Raw genomic sequence first — 24,717 nt, forward strand, 5'->3', positions numbered from 1 at the left:
GTTCTCTCTAGAGTTTTCTTCTTGCTAGACAAATTTCGAGACTCCTCCTAGTAGTGTTGGCCTAACCTCACTCTTGAAACTAAGTGTTGAACTAACAACACTTAGATTCAACGCCATAATTTTCATCTCTTTCAAATTTTTACAATTCTTCGTGCTTTTGCAATAGTCTACATCTTCTGTAGAAGGTATTCAAATCAAAACAATGAAGAAGAAGATCTACAAATGAAGATGCAAGTTGGGATTGCATCACATCATGTAGTTAATAACATGTACACATAAATATTTATGGCATATCATTGAGTTGATGGATCTAGTCAAACTTTTCACTACTAAACTAGTTTTATAATTCGAATAAATAATGTTACATATCTAATCAAAAAACGTTTATTTTGCTACTTTTTATTATAATCATCTTAAATAATGTAAAAGGCTTTATACCAGTAACACATTCCTATGAATTATTATAATTTTCTCATTTTTAAAGCTAGATTCAATTTTTAAAATTAATGCATGGTTAAGTCCCGACACTAACTTTTCATTTTTAAAGGTGAGAGAATGTAAAAGGTTGATTTTTGGTGTGTTCAATATTCACCTAAATGATAGACCTCTTATGAGTATTGTGGTGAAGATGCTAGAGGGTGAAATTCAAATTTCTCCACCTCCATTTCCCTTCCAAAACCTAGTGGTTGTTAAGCCAAACATAACTACAAAAGGAATTCGTACTGTAGATTCAGAGGCTAGCGAGTCATGGGAGACAATATCAAACCTGGAATGTGGCTCCAAAATCAAGTGCACTTTTGAGATCGAAGAACTTACTTAGTTGTACCATAACAGTACTTATATTGTTGTGCATTAAAAGATTTTTTTTAGCTTTGTTGAATTCACGATTACAATGCCCATTCTACAACCCAATTTGTTCCTAGGGTAATTCAGGGCATTGAAAGTAAAAGATTATTATGAAAGAATATTTCAAATGAAATTGGTTAATTTTGAAAAGTTAAAAAATTACTAGCAACACTTCTCTCTCTTAAAGTCCAATATGCGGGAGATTTATTAAAATGGTAGCATATGCTTGGATAGAATAATAAGTTCAATTTTATGTAATAAAACAAATATAATAGGAAATTATTTCACCCCCTTATCATAGTTGAAGTTTGTGTAGCTTTTGATAAGGGTACTCCTAGAATGAGTACATGTAGATTACTATTATATCTATAACATATGTAATAAAACACAAGTAGGGACATATGAAGCAGTGTAAAGATGCATCTACACCAATGTCCACAAGCTGCTACATGGATGCTGATACAACTGGAATTGCAGTAGATGAATCTAAATATAGGGGTTTGATTGGCTCTTTGCTCTACCTTACAGCAGTAGACCAGATGTCATGTTTGCAGTATGCCTCTGTGCTAGATTCCAATCCAATCTGAAAGAATCACACCTTAAAGCTGCCAAAAGAGTTATGAAGTATCTAAAAGGCACATCCACTGTTGGGTTATGGTATCCGTCTCATTCTCCTGTACATTTAGTTGGATAATCTGATTCAGATTTTGCAGGATGCAAACTGGACAGGAAAAGCACAAGTGGAATTTGTGATTTACTTGGCTCCAGCCTTATCTCTTGACATAGCAAGAAGCAAGCCCGCATAGCACTCTCCCTGGTTTGCTTGGGATGTTCTAGTTGAATTTGGTAATACCTGCAAAAACACAATAGGTGCATGTACCAGAGGTGGAGAGTTAAAACTGGGTTGCTACTTGTGGGGCTTTTGTTCTGTATATTTAGATTTTTTTAATTGACTCTTAATCCAATCCAAAGCTAAAACAATCAAGATCTTTTAAAGAAAATTGTTTTTCAAAGTAAGTGAAAAACAACCTGTTGTTTCTGTTGAACCAAGTGGTGTTCAAGCTTTGAAGAATCCAAACCCTTTGAAGGATGTTGAAGGCTTAGCTGTGCTTGCTGTTGCTGAGCTGTCTTAGTTAGGATCTGGGGTAGATTGTGTATGTAATCCACTCTGTGATTGAATCCAAAGCATAGGCATTCTCAATCTTTTTAAAAGAAAAGTGTTTTTCAAATTAAGTGAAAAACAACCGATTGTTTTGTCGAAACAACCGATTGTTTTATACTTAGATGTTTCTAGAAAAGATTGAAAACTATTTTTCAAATGGTTGAGCTGTCAAAACAACTGATTGATTCGAGGAAACAACTGATTGATTGTTTTGGTACCATAACAGAAAAACTGTTTTAGCTTTGACTGAGCATTAAATGTTTTTAACTGATTATGCTCCAGTCTTTAATGCTTTGACCAATCTTTTAAATGCAATGAATAAATTTGTTAAGATTTGATAACAAACAATATCTTTGAATATATTCAGAAAAACAGATTTGAGTAACAAGTTTTTTAATTTTTCAAAGAATTGAGATTGCTTAGAGATTGAGTTTGATCATAGTGTGGGAGATAGGAATTATGCTTGTATTGATTTCAGATTTACTTCTGTAACAAGTGTAATTCTTGAATTCTGTAAAACATCTGCTTCTGTGTGTTTGCTGAGGATTGCTGTGTGCTCTTGAGGGGATCAAGATCAGCATTCTTAGTGTTGGTGTGTTGGCTAAGAGAAGTGTGTGTCTTGAGGGGATCAAGGTCATTTTCTTGGTTATGGTGTAAGTGATCTAGGTGTGATTGCTTAGTGGAATTCCTCAGTAGTTTCTGAGAAGACTGGATGTAGCTCTGGGTTTAGAGTGAACCAGTATAAACATCTGTGTACATTTTATCTATCCCTAATTCTTTAAATTCAGTTTTGATATTTGTTTACTGGTATAAACAACCGATTGTTTCTGCCAAACAACCGATTGTTTTACTGGTGCAGTGCTTTAAAATTTGTGTTTTGAAAAACTGATTTCGAAATCAAGGTATTCTCGAAGTAATTTCATTCCAGGCTTAAAAGATTGTGAATACTCTCTTTAAACAATTCACCCCCCCTCTAGTTTAAAGCCATATATTCTAACAGTTTCTGCGTTTTAATCGGTTGTTTTACACTTGGAGTTTTGAAAAGGATTTTGAAAAGCTAAAATTGGCTGACTTTACAAGTCAAAGCCAAATCAATCGATTGAATCGAGGTTTCAATCCATTGTTTTTTGAAAAACATAACAGATTCTCGTTTAATTATCAAAACTATTTTAGCTTGTTATGCATCTGTTATGCGATTTGTTTAACTGAAACAAACAACTATTTTTGTGGATATATAACTAGGTTTTGAATTTCTATGTTCACACATATCACATTATAGAAAATAGCTTCAGAATTTTTGAAAAAGATTGCAAGATTGCTATATGCTTTGCCTTGGTCAAAAGAGTGAAATAGGAGTTGTGTTTTCCTTCATGTATCATGTGTAATTTGTTCTATTCATTCTTGTATTTCTGTTTACGTTTGAAGTCTTACCATTTCTTTAAGGTAAAGTTTGGAGATGTTGTTAGCATCATCCACTTTGCGGCAGGGTATGAAATATGTCATTTTGCTAACCTATCTACCACCACAAAAATAGAATCAAAACCTTTTTGTTGCCTTGGAAGCCCTAAAATTAAATCCATTGTGGTGTCTTCCCATGGGGCACAAACTAAAGGTTAAGGAGTATAAAGTTGAAATTGTATTAGATTTGACTTTTAAACATGAAATACATTTATGACAATTTCTCTAAATATCTTTTCTCATATGGGGCCATAAGAATTTTTATTTAAGAAGATCAAAAGTTTTATCAACTCCAAAATGACTCATGAGACCTCCTTCATGTGACTCTTTGACAAGGAATTTTCTATATGTTCCTTGAGGTATACAAATTTTTCCTTCCCTAAACAAATACCCCTTGGAAATATAGAACCCTCCTTGCGCCCTATGTTTAGAACTACCAAATGTGGATGCAAAATCTTGATCATATTCATAAAGTTTAGGTATGTTATCAAATCCAAGAATTTGGGCTATAAGTTTAGAAAATAAGGTATGTCTTCTAGATAAAACATCTGCCACAATGTTTGTCTTGCCCTTCTTGTATTTAATAGCATAATTCCATAAATTGTGTCCACTTTGCATGTCTTTTATTCAACTTATGTTGACCATTCAAATATTTCAAAGACTCATAACCACCATGAATGACAAATTCTTTAGAAATCAGATAGTGTTCCCAAGTTTGGAGGGTCCTCACAAGTGCATAGAATTTTTTTTATCATAAATAGGGTAATTCAGGGAGGCACCATGTAATTTTTCACTAAAACAAGCAATTGGGTGCCTAGACTATGACTACAAACTAAGATATCATCAAAATAAACAACAAATTTTCCTATACAATCCCTTAGAACATGATTCATAAGCCTAAAAAATGTGGTAGGTGCATTAGTAAGCCCAAAAGACATTAATAACCACTTGTATAGTCCAAATTTGGTTTTAAAAGCAGTTTTCCACTCATTGCCTTCTTTAATTCTAAGTTTATGATAACCACTCTTTAGATCAATTTTAAAAAACACGTTGGATCTATGCAATTCATCAAGCATATAATCAAGTCTAGGAATTGGATGCATGTACTTGATGGTGATATTATTTATGGCTCTACAATCACAACAAATTATCGATTTGCCATTTTTTTAGGCACCAACAAGACAGGTACAATACAAAGGCTTAGGTTTTTTTGTACTCATCCCTTCTCCAACAATTCCTAAACCTAGTATTCTATCTCTTTGGTTTCATCTAGATTAGTTCTGTATGCCGATCTATTTGGTAGAATAGCTCCAAGAAATAAATCTATTTCATGTTCTATGCCCTTGAAAGGTCGAAGTTCAATTGGTCCTTCCTTAGGGACCACATCACCAAACTCTTTTAAAAGTTCTTTTATACAAGGAGGTAAAACACTGAATTCATAAAATGCAGCAGAGCATATAAGTGTTCCTTTACAAAGAATGAGGTTTGGAGGTTGTTCAGATAAGAGAAATCTTTTTATTTCTTTTTTAAGTAAATTGGACTCCATTTGAATGACCTCGTAGGAATGAGCGTTCTTCTCCCACATCTTAAAATTATCCCTAATGACTACTCTTTGGTTTTCGAGATTTTTTTTCACTTTCTCTTTTCATTTTCATCTACACTTGATCCTCTATTACCTGTGGAAGTGCAAGAGGAAAGAGTACAAACTTTTTATTATGATGGGCAAAACTTATCTTATTGTTAAGGCCATTGTGCATGGTTTTTTAATTAAATTGCCAAGGCCTTCTCAATAAAAGATGGCAATATTCCATGGTACTACATCACATAAAATATTATCATTGTAGTTACCCACAAAAATATTGACTTTCACCTGTTTATTTATAGTCAAATCCCCATCTTCAAATGGTAGCTTATAATACAAAATGATAGCTTGACACCTCCACGGATTGGCTTGGTTATTCAAATGTGGAATTGATTGGCGGAAGCAATGAAGAAGGAAGGTCCACTAGTACGTACAAAACAATACATTAACGACGGTTAAAAATGTCATATAAAGATGGTTCCTGAACCATCGGTACTTTAGGTGTCGTTATAAATCAACTGTTTATAACGACAATTCTAGAACCGTCATTATAAAACCACATTAACGACATGTGTAAAAAACTATCGTTATTTTGCCAAATAAAGGAAAAAAATATTTATAATAACGGTTCTAGCCTAGAACCGTCATTATAAATATATTTTTTTTTAAAAAATATATTGTTATATATATACCCTAATCTTGCATAAAATATCAAATTTCCAGAACAATAATGCATGTAATATCATAATTTAAATATGAACGTCTACATACAATAAATTAGTACATATAACATTCTACAAAAAGTTCTACAAATATATGAAAAAGTTCTATATGATTCTAAACTCTAAATTTTAAAGTATTTTTGTATTGAGATATTACCTGATCCCAACCTCTATGAATTCCAGCTCACACAATAATTGACATCCACTGCATAACATAGTAACCGTACTCATAGTTAACCTCTATTAGATGAATGAATTAGACACATTAAGGTTAGTGAACAAATATACTTTTAATACCTTCAGGTGCATCCAAGTGAGTTTGTTTTGCATTTGCACTTCCCCTCCCACGGAATTAACACTAAAATAATAAGATTTCATATTAGAACACATAATGTAACAATTTATAAATTTTTTAATGTAATAAAATCATAATGGTTTGATAAATCTCAAATTTATACTAGGAAACATCATGCAAAATTTTAGAATTTTCTGACAAGTGAAAGTATGAGAATTAAAACCTTAAAATACCTGAAAAAGACATAAATAATACTTAAAATAAAAAATAATAGTAAATGCTGAATTTTTGGAATTTTGGTAAACCCCAATCCCCTTCCAGTTGGCTATGTCATTCGTTACCTCGTTTCGAGCAACTTTCATTTTTTACACATATCCACCCCACTTCTCTGTAAAAAATTATGATCGTTTGAAGTTTTTCTTGCTAATTTTTGACAATTCCAAATCTGTCACTCTTCTCCTCAATTTCAGGACTCTTCCATCAAATATCCACTAAATGAAGGTCCCACAAACTTGAAACTATTAATTAATCGAGACATACATTCAAACATTTATTAAAAAATTTAAAACCCTAAAAATACTATCTTTTTAAAACCAAGTCCGCAGTGGCAATGATGTTATTCCACTAGCCATATAGAGGATGATTCTTGACATTCTTAGGAATCACCTTGAGCTGGACATTATTTAGGCATTTTTCTTAGAGTTGGATCAATGTTCTAAGACAAGAACTCACCAAAAACTAGTACCAAATCCCAAACTCATTTAGATGTTCCACATATTGTCAAATTGAACCAAAAGAATTGGAGGAAAGGCAAAAACACTAATTAACAAAACAAAACAGCAAGGTACCGAATCAAAATGCTGGAATTGAAGAAGAAAAGATGAAGAGCAGCCAAGAACACAAATGAACCATAGCTACACATTAACAAGCTGAAATTGCCGAATCAAAACAACTAGGAAACAAGCTAAGACAAGGAAATTAACAAGAGAAGAAAGGAAGGAGAAGAGAATGCTCATGAAGATGGAAGAAAGGTTGGATGATCTCGCCACTAGAAGTATGGATGCTCCTCGATGAGTGTGCAAGCCGCCACTTGAGGAAACCATGATCCTTCAAGATAAGACTAGAGAAGAAGGCTCAAAAGCTCTCCAATGCTCACTCCAATTTTGAGTATAGTTTCTTTAGATAAATTCAAATCTGAAATTTACAAAGAGAGCACCTCTATTTATAGCCTAAGGTGCTGAAATGTGACCTACACAAATTCAAAAACTCCCTCCTAAAAAGCTTCTAGAATTGGCGCCTAAAACAAAGCATGAGGAAGGTGTGACCTCTTCCTTCACTTTGGCACCTCCTTTTCTACTCCTACACCTATCTACTAACACCTTGAAATAATATTCTTTAAGCACCTTGAAATAATGTTTCCCTCTAAGCACCTTGAAATAATATTCTTTATTATTTAAAACTTGGCCTTGCCCTTCATAGAATGGACTTGGGCTTGGGCTTGGGCTTTAGGCTTCGGCCTCTCTTTTTATTTTATGTCTTCTTTTAATTTTGAGAAGACTAGAAGGAAGAACTTCAAGTGTGATGGTGAATTGCCTCTTCCTTCATTGATAAAAACCTCCTTTACTTGACTCTCATCATACTCCCCGAGTTGGAGAGAATTCGTCCACGAATTCTGAATCCCTGCATATAACAAAGTCAGTTTACTTTTACAATCAAAAGTGTAAGAAAAAGGAAGACATGACTTAGCAGATGGAACCAAAGGGATTGCAGAAAAGGATGTCCTATAAATCGACCAAGTTGGAAAAATTTGTTTGGGAATGATGATGTTTTTTGGAAAAAGACCTCTTAAATGGTGAAACCCATTAGGAGGTATGAAAAAATCATCCCTAACATATTTTAACCAAAGTGGTGTTGAAATAGGAACCTTGGGTAATGAAAAAGATAAAGAAGAAGAAGACCTTGGAGGGTCCATTTGAGGTATAGCACGAGTCAACATGATGGATTTAGAGGAGAAAATGGTGTGACTCGGTGTAGTACTTACTTCTTTTTCTTTCTCATTTGCTCTTTTAGTTTTCATTTTTATTTGGTCCTCATGAACCTCTTTGGGAGAGAGGGGTTTTAATATAACCTTGCGCCCTAGGAAGGAAAAAGACATTGTATTGGATAGGCCATCATGTAAAACATGTCTATCATATTGCCAAGGCCTTCCTAAAAGAAGATGAGATGCTTCCATGGGCACAACATCACATAAAACCTCATCTTTATACTTTCCTATTGCAAAGTTAATGAGGACTTGTTTATTCACCATGATTTCACCTACTTCACTAAGCCATTGTAATTTGTAGGGTTGGTATGAGAGATAGTGGGTAAGGCTAACTTCTCCACAACTCTTGTACTAGCCACATTAGTGCAACTTCCGCCATCAATAATCAGGGAACATAACTTGTTGTTGATAAGACATCGGGTGTGAAAAAATATTTTCTCTTTGAGTATCATTCAAAGATTTTGGAATTGTGCCCAACATACGTCTTACCATCAATAAGTCACCTTCACAAGGACTTTCACTCTCATTTTCACTTGATGGTCTAGAAGGTGAAGAATGCCTAGGTGAATTGGAATCATGCTCACTAACTACAATGCCTTCATGCATGTACATACTTTGTTTAGAAGGGCAATTAGCAGCAATGTGACCATATCCCAAACATTTAAAACACTTTTGACTGGACGATTTAATTGGGGATTTAGGCCTAGAAGTAGATGGCGTAGGATTCTTGGGTTTGAAAGAAGAATCTTTGGAAGGATGTTTAGAAAAAGAATTTTTGTTTCTCCAAGACTTGGAGTAGTATCCATCATTGGAAGCATTTTTGAAAGAGTTTTTCTTAGCAAGTTGGGCTTCCACCTTCATTGCAAGATGAACTAAAGAGCCCAATGACGAATACTCTTGTAACTCAACAATGTCTTGAATATCCTTCCTAAGACCACTCATAAACCTAGCAATCATAGCTTCCTCACTTTCCTCTAATTCAATTTTAAGCACAAGCGTTTCTAGCTCTTTATAATATTCATCCACATTTAGCGTGCCTTGTTGAAACCGTTGGAGTCTCAACATGAGGTCTTTCCTAAAATGTGGGGGCACAAATCTAGCGCGCATTTGATCCATTAAAGAGTTCCAAGAGTCCACGGGAGGACCCTTGTGATAGATAATGTCCTTTACAATTCCATGCCACCATTTCATGGCATAATCACTAAACTCTAGGGTGGCTAGCTTAAGCTTATGCTCATCTTGGATCTCATGGATCTCAAATATTTGTTCACACTTAGCCTCCCAATCTAAATATACATTAGGATCACTAGAGCCATTAAAACAAGGTAGCTTGATCGAAGGAAGCCTAGACTTTGCATCATGATAGAAGTCATTGCCGTAGTGAGTTCTTTCCCCTTGGTGATGATGTCTTTGTCCATGGACTTGGGGTGGAGTTCTCCTTCTCCTATGCTCATCTTCACGGCCAAAATCATTGGAAGAAACTCTTGTTGAAGGTCTATGATGTTCATCATGAATTGAAGAAGATGGTCTAGCTTGTTGCACCTCCATCTTTTGCAATTTCTCCTCCAACCGTCTAATGGTTCTTTGAGCTTCATGTAATTCACCAAGGATTGAAGCTTTGGAAGGAGAATTCTGCTTGTATGATGCATCACTTGAAAATCCAGCCATTTTGGAAATAAAAAACAGCAAACACACAAAAACAGCAAACAAGTTAAGAAACAAAAAATAGCAAAAACAGTGAGTGTTTTAAGCCAAAATGCCGAAGTGAAATGAGGCAGAAAAAATAGGTCACTCTCAAAGAAATAATGTCCTTGCACCAATCTGATCTTGAGGCCTTGGAATCCTCAAATGAAAGATGTCAAAGCAAGCACACCAATCTCAAAAGCAACCACCACAAAACCAATGAAACAATAAAGACAAACAAGAAAAGGTATAAGCAAGGAAAGGTAATTGCAAAAGGAAAACTATATGTAAGACAAACTCAAAGAGTAAGAATGAAAGACAATCAAGAAAATAAAGAACTCAATGAGAAAAGTAGGCACACAAAAGAATACTTAAGGAAAAGCACTAGAGTAGATGAAGAAAACAAAAATTTAGCTACTGGAAATTTTTTTTTAATGCAAACTGTGCTTGATATTCACTGATTTAACTGAAATGATGTAGAGCGAACTGGATTATGAAATTTAAACCACAAAAACTTCAAGATATTAACTCCATAATGGCACTGGAATCAATTAAAAACAGTAAGCCAATTAATTGAGATAAATTTTTTAAAATCGCTGCCAGATTACCGTATTCTTTTCGGCAGAATTGTACACTTTTTTTTATTTTATTTATCATTTTTTGTGTACTTTGAATTTTTGAATGATTCTTTTTTCTACTCTTTTCTAACACTTTGAATATCACAAATCCAGAATTTCAGAATTTTCCAGTGAGTAAATCAATTGCAATAAGGAAAAAAAGTAAGCACTTGTTTTTAGAAACAGAGGAATCCTAATAGGAATAAAAAACAGAATTATGAACTAGCAAAGACATAATGGAAAATGATGTATTGGAACTTGTATAGGTCTAGAATACAAGTATGAACTCAATTCTAAAAAGAAAATGCACAAAGGATCAATATCAATTCAGAAAATTATATGACACTAAAGCAAGAAACAATCAAAAACAATAAAAGTACTACTAGAAGTAATGACAATTATGGAATAACATGACTAAGACAAAACTTGATATGATTACAAAATTAAAAGACATATGACAAAACGTAACAACAAGTGAAAGGAAGTTTAAGGTAAACTCTAGGAAGGAGAATGCCATTCCAAAAGAGCAACCATACTCCTATGAATAATGAGTGCCATAAACCTTTTCACAAGCACTTGGTGTAACAAAAGAAAAACAGCAAGAAAACTCAATTAATACCTAAAACAGAAACTTAAATTGCAAGAAAATTAAAGAGCTCTTGAAATTAAAGTGCACACAACTCAACAATTAAACAAGAAGAACCTAAGACTCATGATACCACATGATGTGATTCCACTAGCCATATAGAGAATGATTCTTGACATTCTTAGGAATCACCTTGAGCTGGACATTATTTAGGCACTTTTCTTAGAGTTGGATCAATGTTCTAAGACAAGAACTCACCAAAAACTAGTACCAAATCCAAAACTCATTTGGATGTTCCACATATTGTCAAATTGAACCAAAAGAATTGGAGGAAAGGCAAAAACACTAATTAACAAAACAAAACAGCAAGGTACCGAATCAAAATGCTGGAATTGAAGAAGAAAAGATGAAGAACAGCCAAGAACACAAATGAACCATAGCTACACATTAACAAGCTGAAATTGCCGAATCAAAACAACTAGGAAACAAGCTAAGACAAGGAAATTAACAAGAGAAGAAAGGAAGGAAAAGAGAATGCTCATGAAGATGGAAGAAAGGTTGGATGATCACGCCACTAGAAGTATGGATGCTCCTAGATGAGTGTGCAAGCCGCCACTTGAGGAAACCATGATCCTTCAAGATAAGACTAGAGAAGAAGGCTCAAAAGCTCTCCAATGCTCACTCCAATTTTGAGTATAGTTTCTTTAGATAAATTCAAATCTGAAATTTACAAAGAGAGCACCTCTATTTATAGCCTAAGGTGCTGAAATGTAACCTACACAAATTCAAAAACTCCCTCCTAAAAAGCTTCTAGAATTGGCGCCTAAAACAAAGCATTAGGAAGGTGTGACCTCTTCCTTCACTTTGGCACCTCCTTTTCTACTCCTACACCTATCTACTAACACACCCCCCCTAAGACTCCTAACTAAAGACTAAAAGATGCTTTAACAATAGAGGTTTCTAATGTTTCCCTCTAAGCACCTTGAAACAATATTCTTTATTATTTAAAACTTGGCCTTGCCCTTCATAGGATGGACTTGGGCTTGGGCTCGGGCTTTGGGCTTGGGACTCTCTTTTATTTTATGTCTTCTTTTAATTTTGAGAAGACTAGAAGGAAGAACTTCAAGTGTGATGGTGAATTGCCTCTTCCTTCATTGATAAAAACCTCCTTTACTTGACTCTCATCAGGCAACGTGTGGTGGAGGTGCGGAAGGTGTTGCCGGTGTGCGGAGGTAAGGGTTGGCGCGCGGAGCTGGAGGCAACTGTTTTCTTGTGTGCGCGGAGGAGAGAAGAAAACGCTTGGTGTGTTAGGGAGCTTCGATGGTTGGCGACACTGGGTTTTGCTCTGAGCTGTGTTAGTTAGGTGTGACGGCTGGAGAGGGAGCGACGTGCGTAGGTGCTACGGCACGAGGTGGTTTTTGGATAATAGTTAAGTGCCTAATTGTCGCAGTTTGGACGCGAAACTCATTTGTAATGACTGTTCAAAAAAGAACGGTCGCAGTTTTCACGCAAGACCAATATTAACAATGTTTCAGAAAGAAACCATCGTTATTTTGTAGTGAAATGTTGAGTTAATAAAGTTAATGCCACTGCGATTTTTCCAACAACAGGTTTCGGTCAAATGTCGTTATTCATAGCCGTTTTTAAAATTTTTGTAGTAGTGGTCAAGGAAGAGCTACAAAGAACTCTTCAATCCTTGGATGTCGTGAGGTGTATAGAATGTTTAAGGTTAGGCCTAATCACTTGAAGAAAATGAGATAGAGATCAAACAAGGTGTCTACCATAGAGAAAGGATACAATGGGAGTTTCGCTTGCAATTTCAACAATATAACTCAAGTATATTTGATATGAATTTTAACGAGCCAAGCACTTCCATTTCTATATGAAGGGCCTGACCATTTACAAGAGAAAATTGGTGGGAGATTTGAATTCAAATTAGGCACGTAAAGCTAGTCAGACTTGCCATGTGAAGATGTGGGATCTGTGTGACTATTTAGGGTTTATGCAATCGGCCTAGGTTTTAGTGTGGGCCTAATTATGCCCAATTAAACCTTAGGTAGGTTTAGAAACTGATACAACCCAACTCGAAAAGCAAAGGACCAAGGACACAACAAACACTTCACAACTATGTCAGCATACAAGACTAAACCCCACCAGGCCTCAGAAAAACCTCAGTAGAAGAAAAACCAATCATGAACCAGAATATCAGTTGTTCTTCCTTCTAGTCTTTTCACAAGACAAGTTTATGTAAAATAAATTGGGCTCAGTTTAGGGGTGCCAAATAGAAGAATAAGCTAGAGTAGAGTGTGCTTAGTAATTTGAGTAAAGCGTGCTTAGTAATTTTTGTAGGTGTGCTTAGTAATTTTAGAAGGATATGCTTAGTAATTTTAGTACCTGTGCACCTAGGTTTAGGGTTTCTTTGACCTACGTTCTAGAAGGTTTCTCACCAATGATAACCCTACCCCTCTATGTTGCTCTCCAAGACACTCAATAAATAGAGTGGCTTGCCTCATGTATTTGATACATTGAATTTTGAAAGTAAAGAAACTTTGTCAAAGTGTTTAGTGAGCTGAGTGTTCTAATATCCTTGGGTCTTATCTTAAGTGTTCTATACTTCAAGTGGAGGCTCTACACTAATCATCTTGGAGTAACCCATTCTCCAAGTGGCGTGACAACATCCCACTTCCATAAGCTTCTTCATCTCTTCATTTTTTTTTTCTTTCCTTTTCCTTATGTCATTCTTTCCATACTTATATTCATTTATGTTCTACTTTCTTCATCATCTTTTGCTTCTTTTCATGTCCTTTATTTCCGCACCTTCATCATCATAATCACCATATATTGTGCTTTTCTCTTTGCCCTCTAGAAATGAACCTTCCTACTTACTTAACCACTTGGTTAAGTTCGTATCCAGTGGGAATCTTCTTTGGGTTTCTCACCATATTTTGTTTAAAACAAAACCTCATAAATAAAGTGCCACCATAAAATGTGCAATCCTAAAATCAACTCACATCACAAACCCTAACCCTAACCTTAGTCTATTCAAGGCAAAATACAAGCCAAAAATCTATACTACTTTAACAAAGTTATTTTGGAACAGATGAAAACCCTATTCTAGTTTTTACAACTAGGTCATCGCTCTTAAAAAATGTATAAGAGTATGTCTCTCCTTGGGGTAGCAGAGTCTGACTCTTCTTGTATTATTCTAGCCATTGCCCTAGTGGTTCGTCCTTTGCTAGGGATTCTACGATCAATATTAGTTAGAAAATATGAATAGACTTGGCCCAATATAAGGTTGCAAAGCATGAGCCTAAAAAAATAGTTGTGAAAATACAACTTTTAAACTGATTAATAGTTGATACTCGACAAAATACTAAAACTTGGTTTTCTAGTAAATTGATTTAAATGCACCCCATTTATGAGTAATAACTAGTGTAAAATTTCAATTACATATAACACCAGTTGTAAAAACCGGCGTGATATATATCGAAATCTAAATAAAATATTCCAAAATATGTACTCCAGAAGGCACATATAACACCGATTGTGGCTCCCAACTGGTGTTATCTATGCTCCAGAGTCACATACTAAACCCTAAACCCTAAACTTAATACAGTGTTCAAATTGTCGAGGTTCTATCACCCCCATACCTAATACCAAGATGTTCAACATATAAAATTACCCAATTTAAAACATAATACATTATATTCCAAATACAATATAATAAAACTAATTGTCTATATAAATAATTATAAACCAAATAATAATAAAAATTAAAATTAACATATTTAAAAATAAAAACTAACCTGGAGCGTGAATGTAGTGTCCAAAGTTAAAGTTTTCAAATTTCTTTTTAACTTTCGGAATGACATATAAAACCTATTATATAGAGGAACCGATGTTATATGTAATTTATAGAATATAACACCGATTCCTCTATCCAACCGATGTTATATGTAATCACAGAGATAAAATTTTTAAAAACCTTTTTTTTTTCTCTGAGAAAAACATATCACACCGATTGGATAGCCCAATCGGTGTAATATGTGACAAATATTTACAAAAATGTCATAACTTTTTTGTTTACATCAGTTCTAATTTAATCGACCAAATATTTCATTGTAAAAAGTGTTATTTACACTAGTGTTATCAACCTCAAATTAAATCTCACAGCTTCTATGATAATCCTCACTATCTATCTATTTATTAAAACCTAGTTTTAATCATGTACCATAGTTTTAGTAAGATAATTTGTTTTTATTAGTAAAAGTACTCAAGTGATGATAAAATTAGGTTTATGATACCCAAGGAATATATACTAACAAGGATTCCTTACAATATGTGAAGTATCAAGTTAGGATCTCCACGGTTAAAGAAATCACATGGCAAACTTAAAGACCCTAAAAAATGTGGAGAAGCATCAAAATGTTTGGTTGAAAAAGTTGGACCTATGTACTAGGTCAGGATTAGCTTCTACTATGTCACGTTATATAAGAAAATATACTAGAGATGTCTCATGAGTAGGTTTGTCATTATATAGTAGTTAAGAGACCGAATTAGATTATGATGACAATATTATTATGCTATCTTTGAATAAATAAATATTAATAGTTTTCTCGTGAATAAATTTTATAATAATATCCCAAGTATGTTGATAATATCTTTTAAGTATGAATTATTTCATAAAACAAGTTCTTAATCGATTAAAATCACTTAAGTTTTATGAAGTCTTTGAAATCTCTTGTTTTAATATGTTAAAACGATGTGTTGATCGATTAATTTTCTAATTATGTGAAATTATCAGTTAAAATGCAATTTTAATCCATTAGATTGTGACATATATAACTCTCTCATTTTCAAACATCTTAGAGGTTAGTCAAAATCGTCGATAGCGATGTTAAATCTTTTAGGATAAAAACAAATGGCAGGTAACGTACTTAGTGAGGGTTAAAATAGCCGCAAACATTAAATATAACCTGTTAAAAAGTAAATTTTTGTAGTGACATCATTTCTAATATATATATGTATGGAGAAAGAGTTATGTAGAGACCATAATTGCTTTTGAAGGTAATCAATTATGGTCTTATCTACTTGGAAGGATTTTGTAAGAACCTCAGGAGAAATGGATGGATTGGCTTTAAACAAAGCATTGGCAATAGTGATAGTTCCTGGATTTTGGCTGCTAAGAGCAGCAATTGCAACAGCATTGTCGTATCCAACATTAAGTTGAAAATGAATGAGACCAATTGGGAAGACAAAGACATCGCCCTTGTTCAAAACTTTGGTAAAGAGACGGTTTCCATCTTGATTGGAAGTAACAAATCCAACATAGAGAGTACCCTCAACAACAATAAGGATCTCTGTGCCTCGAGGGTGAGTGTGGGGAGGGTTTAAACCCTTTGGTGCAAAATCTATACGAGCCAAAGATATGCCAAGTGTGTTTAATCCTGGTAGCTGATCCACAAACACTTGAGTCACTTTTGATTGGAAAAACGCACGCGGAAATAACACACATAATCACGAATCAACTGCAGAAAAATAAACGACACAAGATTTAACGTGGTTCGGTCGCCAACTGCAACCTACATCCACCCGGGAAACTATTAGGTTTACATTATATCCTGTTGCACACCAATTATAAGTACAATGATCTCTTTAAATAGAGATAAATAGAGATAATAAGGGGACATAATAATTAAGCCCACTCACTAAACATGTGTCTAGTCAGTCCAACCCAATTGGTCCTGGCTTCATACCCAACAATCTCCCACTTGAAGTCACGGAACAATGTTCACCTGCGCTTCAACTGTGTACATGTACTTCTGTAATTTTTCGATGGAACTCACTGTTCCACCTCTAGTTGCCACCAGCCTTCTTAATCATTTTGAAGACTTCGTTAAAACTCCCCTGAGTTTCAACACGTCAGTCACTGACTTGTTCTCTGTTCCTACCGACTCCCACTTACAAGAACTGTCAGATCCTGGAACAACCTGAGTTTCAACACCTCAGTCACTGACCCGTTCTCTGTTCCTACCGACTCCCACTTACAGGAACTACCGGATCCTGGAACAACCTGAGAACAAACACTCTCCATATTCAACAAGAATTTTTCTAGAGAAGTTTCAACCGCTGGAATACTAGTTCTCCTAACCCACTGTCATCTAGGAACCTTAGCTGAAGCACGACCCGTGCTCCCACTGCCACAAGTACCTCTGACTGGTCTACCTGAACCTTTCCATGCTCATTCATCCTGAATCTGACCTGTGGCTCTGGGTTTCTCTCTTGTAAAGACAACCCTCTTCTGCCAACGAGATTCTGTGAACCGGACTTTGTTTATCTTCTGAACTGGGATGGTCACTCCCTCAGACGGTAATCCGACCATATACAATGAACCTTTCTTTCTTCCGCAGGCCATGACAAGATTTCCCTTGGCAACCTTCCATTGCTTATTTCCGAACTTCACTTCATGTCTCTGTTCATCCAACTGCCTAACAAAAATCACACTTTTCGTTAAGCTTGGAACAACTCTGACATTCTTCAAAGTCCAAAAACCAACTGGTGTCTTCAACACTATGTCACCCATGCCCGCGTAACATCAAGAGTTCTATTGTTCGCTAGTCTTACCTTTCCAAAGTCTCCAATAACTAGACTCTGCAATGCTTCAGAATCTGTGACCCAGGAATCCACACTGCTCTCCGCGCAACAGACTAAGAGGTCATCGTCCGCGGAATCTTCTGCAATGCTGACTTGTTTATCATTTGGGCATTGATTCCTGAAATGCCCGACCTCCTTGCAGTTCCAACATGTTACACTTGAGCAATCCCAAGTCTTTGACTGACTCCTTCCTTTGTTCTTGCTCCCACTATCTCTGATATTTCTCTTACCTCTCATGACATATAGCGATTCACTAGATAATTCCCCATAACTCCTTCTTCGGACATCCTCGCCAAGAATGAGATCACGAATCTTCTCAAAAGTGAATCCATCGGATCCCGCTGAACTGGTAACTGTTGTAACCGTTCTGGACAAACTGTCAGGCAAAGACGATAACAGTAGTAAAGCTTGAACTTCATCATCGAACTTAATGCCCACTGACATAAGTCTGGCTAAGATCGAATTCGTTTTATTAATGTGCTCAGTAACTGAACTATCTTCCTTCATCCTTGTGTTTACCAATTCTCTAATCAGAAACACCTTGTTTGCAGCAGATGGCTTCTCGTACATGTTAGACAATGCTTCCTGATACCTTTCGCTGTCTTCTCCTTCAAAATGTTGAACGCAACATTCTTACTCAAAGAGAGTCGGATAACGGACATAGCTTTCCGATCCAAACCTGCCCACTCTGCATTAGACATCTTTTCTGGCTTGTCATCCAAAGCCACGTCCAAATCTTTTTGAACTAGCAAATCCTCAATTTGAATTTTCCACCAACTGAAATCTATACCATCGAATTTTTCAATTCGGAACCTCCCTTCTTCTGTCATCTCAAATGACTAGACGAGATACTCGGTACAACTAATTTCAGATCTTGGCAATCTTTTTTTTTTTTTTAAATCAAGAACACAAAAATTGCACCACCCAAAATCACTCACCAATAGACCTGGTCACAGTCCCCACTGCCCTGGCGTTCCGCACCACCACCGTCGCTGGTCACCGCTGTTGTGAAGCAGATCTGGGAAACCCTAAGCCTTAGGACGCTGCTGCAACCCCTGCAAAACCCTAGCTTTGGGTTGTTGTTGCCGCCTCTGCGAAACCCTAACTCTAGGACGCTACTGCAACCGCAATTTTCACATCTCGTCGATTAATTTCTGCTGATCGGATCTCTAGTGTGTAAACGAACCAAGGCTCTTGATACCACTTGATGGGAAAAACACACGCGGAAACAACACACATAATCACGAATCAACTGCAGAAAAATAAACGACACAAGATTTAACGTGGTTCGGTCGCCAACTGCAACCTACATCCACCCGGGCAACTATTAGGTTTACAATATATCCTGTTGCACACCAATTACAAGTACAATAATCTCTTTAAATAGAGATAAATAGAGATAATAAGGGGATATAATAATTAAGCCCACTCACTAAACATGTGTTTAGTCAGTCCAACCCAATTGGTCCTGGCTTCATACCCAACAACTTGTGCACCAAGTGGGTTGGAGGTATTCCCAGGTTCCACGTGTCTGAAGAAATCTTCTGCTTTCACTACTTTGGGGTCTTTACAAAGTTTTTCGTTCACAAATACTACAAATTCACCAAAAAAAGTTTTCAATTCAAAGGATCATCTTTAATAATCTTATCATGTTGATTGATGTATAGCAAAAGACTTAAGGAATGGTTGTACATACCAGCATTCTTAGTGTCATTCAAAGCCACACAAAAATCTTGCAGAGGGCTTGGATCATAGGCAGAGGCAATGGACGACGTCAAAGCCAAGATGGCCACAAGAAAATACACAGCTTTCATTTTGCTTCTGCACTCTATTTCTGTATGATTTTGGGTAATTTATTTGTTTTCCTTCTAACCTTTGTTATTTATAAGGATGAACCCTGTATTTAACTTGTGGTATTATTTATTATTTCTTTATTAGGTGATGAACCATTCTTTATTAATAAGAAGATGTTCCACGTCTACCCAATACGTAGTTGTTCTTCTGTAACATTCTTAAATTATAAATTAACCACAAAGGCATTGTCAAAGAGTAGTTTAGACTTGGTATCATTTCTTCAGACTTGTTCTTAGTTATTGTTCTCTTTTCCGATTGGCTTGAATGACTCTCTGACGGCGGGAATAGTTTATTTATTCATCCACAATTTTCTGAACAAATTATGTGTGCCATTAGATACTACCGTTTCATGGCTTTGAACTTTTCTCTGCTTTTACTTCCCATGCCTGCAATTTAAACAATTCAACTTCAATCTTTTTACATTTTTGGTTATATTATTCCATATACAAGGATAAACCCTAAATCCAATTTAAACTAATTGAAATAACACACACTAAAATGAAACAATTGAAGGAGATGGAGGATGTTAATCTTTTTGCATTTGGCTTGAACGAATCTCTGATCGCTGGAATATTTTTAACTCTAAATTTAAGAAGTATACCTAATTTTACTCTTTTTATTGACATATTCGTTGATCATATTTGAAACTTGAAGTCGAGTATCTATTTCTTTTAAGAACATCTTTAGATCATTATACCGAGTACTTCAAACATGTATCTTTAGAAATTTAAGGGAGAGAAAGGGTATCAATAAAGATAGTAGAGTAATTCAAGCTGAAATGTTATATGTTTTTATTCATTAAAAATACAAACAAGTGAGAAGGATGAACCCTAATTCCAATTTTTCCAATTGACTCATCCAAATCATTACTTTGCTTTTTATTTAATTTCTTACAAATTCATGATACAAACAACCTTTTCAACAAACTTTTACATATTGTACCTTCATGACTGAATTCTTTGATTGAATTTTGGAGAGGATTGGCTGAAGCTTCAATGGAGGAGGCGTGCAAGGAGGTTCACATGGAGCTTGCGGTTTCCTTGGAGGTGCATGCTAAGTATGGAAAGTGATAGGTGAGGCCTAATCACTTGAGTTAGGTGGAGAGTTGAAAACTAAAGTGTCTAATCCTAAAGAGGCAAGACAAGAGTGATAATTGACTCAATATTTTGGCAGCAATTTCACTCATTCATTAATCTTAGAAAATGAGAGTCAAGCACCTCAATTTATAGGAGAGAGGGCTGAACATTTGGAGGCAAAATTTGAAAATTTAAAATAAAACTCTCCAATGAGAAGGTGTCATGTGGAGTCATGCTTTCCATGTTGAGCTCACACCTTCCATGCTAAATCTTCTCCACTCCTAGGCTGCCATGTGGACATCCATGTGCTCCATACCAAGGTGATTTTCGTTCTCCAATATACCCTAGACGTTTTAGGGTTACATTGGGCTCAAAGAAGCCCAATTGTTACCCCAACTAGTCACTTTTAACCCTAACTAGACGTATTTTACTATTGGCCTGAATATAAGCCCAAAAACTTATGCTACTTGGCCCAAATATTTGGTCCAATTATTTTATGCTACTAGGCCCAATACATGGCCCATGAAATCCTAAACAACTTTATACAATTTATTTAAGCTAAAGCTTGCCCCACAAATAATGTTGACTAGTCAGCAGAAACTTAGTCTTCTTGTATTCTTCTGGTCAAAGCTCTATTTTGTGTTTTGATGACTTGGAGGTCTTCTTGGATATGTTTGTACATTCCTTCATCCTAGAGTTGTCCTCTTGATTGGGCCTACAAAAAGAAACAAAAGCCCCATTAAACCCATATTTGCAAATAAATCAATAAACAACCTATAGGTTTTCATCCTCCTTATTATGTGGTTGTGTGTGGCTGGAGGCTCTACCATCATCCCCTTCTTCTTGAGACAATTTGTCCTCAGATTTACAAGGTTGATCTCGAACAACAACCTTATTTTGTGCTCGTCGTCCAGGATCAAATGTGCTATGTTGGAGTCATCAAACAAATCAAATGAGTTAGTTTCAGCAATTGTATAAAAATCATTCTTATTAAGTTGTCATTCCTATTGTTTTTCTATTGTTTTTAGCAACTTTTCACAAGATTTCTTTAGAGAGGAGTACATAATTTTCTTTTCTAATTTTTTCCTCCCTTGTTCTAAATTTTTATTACTAGACTCTTTAGACCCTACCTTTTGTTCTAGAAGAGTTAGTGATTTTTTAGTTTTTATTTTCTATTTTAATCTTATTTGACCATCTAAGACCTGAGAAGGTGTTAAAGGATAAAAAAGATATTTATTTTTTTCTTGTGTGAAGGTAATCTCGTTGCTACAACCATTATGCATGGAGTTTTTAGCAAATTGCAATGGCCTTCTCAATAAGACATGACAAGTTTCCATAGGCACTACATCACATAAATTTTTATCTTTATAAATGCCTACATATAACTTGACCTTCACTTGTTGGTGATATCTAAGCATATAGTAAAAATAAACTATTACATATTTTGATGTGAATGCAATAGCAAGAATACATGATTCTTTGACATTCTTAGGAACAACTTGAGTTGGTCATGAATTGGCACTTTAATTAGAATTGGATCAATGTTCTAATTCAAGAACTCACCAAGACTTTGCACCGAACCAAAGCTCACATGGAAGTCCATGTATTGTCAAATTGAATCAAGCAACAAGAATGGAAGAAAACACAATGGAATACAGCCAAAGAACATGAATTACCGAACAGAATTGAGAAATACAGCAAAGTACCGAACAGAAATGAAGAACAATTAAGCTAGAACATGAACTAGAAAGAAGGAACAAAGCTTGAGAATAGAAAACTTATGGAGATGGAAGGAGAGGTGAGTGGTCACGCCACTTAGAGTGTGGATACTCCAAGATTAGTGAGTTGCCGCCACTTGAGGTTCACCATAGACACCCAAGATAAGACTTGATGAAGGCACCAAAGCTCTTCCAATTTCTCTCTCAAATTGAGTAGAGTTTTCTTACTACAATTTCCAAATCTCATTTCTACAAGCTAAGCACCTTTATTTATAGCCTATAAGGTGCTGAAATGCAAAGCTAATCAAATGCAAATGTGCCCCTAAATGACATGTAATTTCGGCGCCAACTAGTGCATGAAGGAAGTGTGACTTTCCTTCCTAGTTTGGCACCTCCTAACTCATATCTACACTCCCCCTAGCATCCCTTACTAAGTTCACACCCCCCTAAGCTCTTACTATTTCTAAACTACAACTAAGGATGCTTTTACAAAAGAGGTTTCTTATGTTTCCCTCTAAGCACCTTCCTAAAGACTATTCTATATATTTTCTACTTAAAGAGAGATATTCAAAATGAAGCCTATTATTTGAGAGTTTGTAGACTTCTTTATCTTTAGGCTTGATCTTCTCTTTGACTTCTTTTAATTTGTGAGAAGACTAGAAGGAAGAACTTCAAATGTGTAGGTGAAAATCCTCTTCCTTCATTAATAAAACCCTCTCCTATTGGATATCCATTATACTCCACGAGTTGGAGAGAATTCAACCTCGAATTCTGAAACCCTGCACGTAACAAAGTTAGTTTATGTGTACAAGTAAAAGTTGAAGACAAAGATAAACATGACTTAGCTTTAGGAAATGGTGGGATAGCAGAAAAGGAGGTTTGAAAAACTGACCAAGTTGGAAAAATGTGTTTGGGAATGATGATATCTGTTGGAAAAAGACCTCTTAAATGGTGAAACCCATTAGGAGGTAAAAAATCATCCCTAACACGTTTTAACCAATTTGGTGTTGCAATAGGAACCTTAGGTAATGAAAAAGATAAAGAAGAAGAAGACCTTGGAGGGTCCATTTGAGGCATAGCACGAGTCAACATGATGGATTTAGTGGAGAAAATGGTTTGACTCGGTAAAGTACTTACTTCATTTTCTTTCTCATTTTCTCTTTTAGTTTTCATTTTGATGTGGTCCTCATGAACTTCTTTGGGAGAGAGAGGTTTTAAGACAACCTTGCGCCCTTGGAAGGAAAAAGACATAGTATTGGATAGGCCTTCCTAAAAGAAGATGAGTTGCTTCCATGGGCACAACATCACATAAAACCTCATCTTTACACTTTCCTATTGTAAAGTTAATGAGGACTTGTTTGTTAACCATTATTTCACCTTCGGTACTCAACCATTGTAATTTATAAGGCTTGGTATGAGAGATAGTGGGTAAGGCTAACTCCTCCACTACTCTTGTACTAGCCACGTTAGTGCAACTTCCTCCATTAATAATCAAGGAACATAACTTGTTGTTGATAAGACATCGGGTATGAAAAATGTTTTCTCTTTGAGTATCGTCCAAAGATTTTGGAATTGTTCCCAACATACGCCTTATCATCAACAAGTCACCTTCACAAGGACTTACACTCTCATTTTCACTGGATGGTTTAGAAGGTGAAGAATGCCTAGGTGAGTCGGAATCATGCTCACTAACTACAATGCCATCATGCATATACATATTTCATTTAGAAGGGCAATTTGCAGCTATGTGACCATATCCTAAACATTTAAAGCATTTTTTATTAGACTTTTTTGTTGGGGATTTAGGCCTAAAAGTAGATGACTTAGATTCCTTGGGTTTGAAAGAAGAATCTTGGGAAGGAACTTTTGAAAAAGACTTTTTGTTTGTCCAAGATTTGGAGTAGTAACCATCATTTGGGGAGTTTTTAAAAGAGTTTTTCTTAGCAAGTTGGGCTTCCACCTTCATTGCTAGATGAATTAAAGACCCAAATGATGAATACTCTTGTAATTCCACAATATCTTGGATTTCCTTCCTTAGCCCACTAACAAACCTAGCAATCAAAGCTTCGTCGTCCTCACGTATTTCTAACTTACATAAAAGCGTTTCTAATTCTTTATAATAAGCGTCCACACTTAGCGTGCCTTGTTGAAACCGTTGGAGTTTCAACATAAGGTCTTTCCTAAAGTGGGGCGGTACAAATCTAGCGCGCATTTGAAACTTAAGAGAGTTCCAAGAGTCCACGGGAGGACCCTTGTGAAACATAATGTCCTTTACATGTCCATGCCACCATTGCATGGCATAATCACAAAATTCTAAAGTAGCTAACTTATACTTATGCTCATCTTGGACCCCATGTAGGTCAAAAATCTGCTCACACTTGGCCTCCCAATCTAGATAGATGTTAGGATCACTATCTCCA

At 35.6% G+C, this 24,717-nt stretch overlaps 1 protein-coding gene across 1 annotated transcript; it reads right to left on the minus strand.

Moving 5' to 3' along the window:
• Positions 1–1,600: 1,600 nt before the first annotated feature.
• On the minus strand, positions 1,601–17,578 carry LOC150025548 (germin-like protein subfamily 1 member 7). Its single transcript, XM_090294093.1, has 4 exons — positions 17,432–17,578; positions 16,961–17,068; positions 16,108–16,449; positions 1,601–1,699 (listed from the first exon to the last, which is right to left on the minus strand). Exons 1-4 carry the CDS (start codon positions 17,576–17,578, stop codon positions 1,601–1,603), a joined length of 696 nt encoding a protein of 231 aa, XP_090150219.1.
• Positions 17,579–24,717: the final 7,139 nt, after the last annotated feature.

Source organism: Phaseolus vulgaris, chromosome 8 (genome assembly GCF_051622355.1).
Source record: "Phaseolus vulgaris cultivar YP4 chromosome 8, ASM5162235v1, whole genome shotgun sequence".
Taxonomy (NCBI): Eukaryota; Viridiplantae; Streptophyta; class Magnoliopsida; order Fabales; family Fabaceae; genus Phaseolus; species Phaseolus vulgaris.

Coding starts and splice junctions, on each gene's coding strand:
- LOC150025548 (XM_090294093.1), bottom strand. CDS start 17,578: ATGGGTGACATAGTGTTGAAGACACCAGTTGGTTTTTGGACTTTGAAG. Junction 17,069..17,431: donor TCGGAAATAAGCAATGGAAG/GTTGCCAAGGGA, acceptor GTTTGTTCTCAG/GTTGTTCCAGGATCCGGTAG. Junction 1,700..16,107: donor ATCCATCCATTTCTCCTGAG/GTTCTTACAAAA, acceptor GTGTTTTTGCAG/GTATTACCAAATTCAACTAG.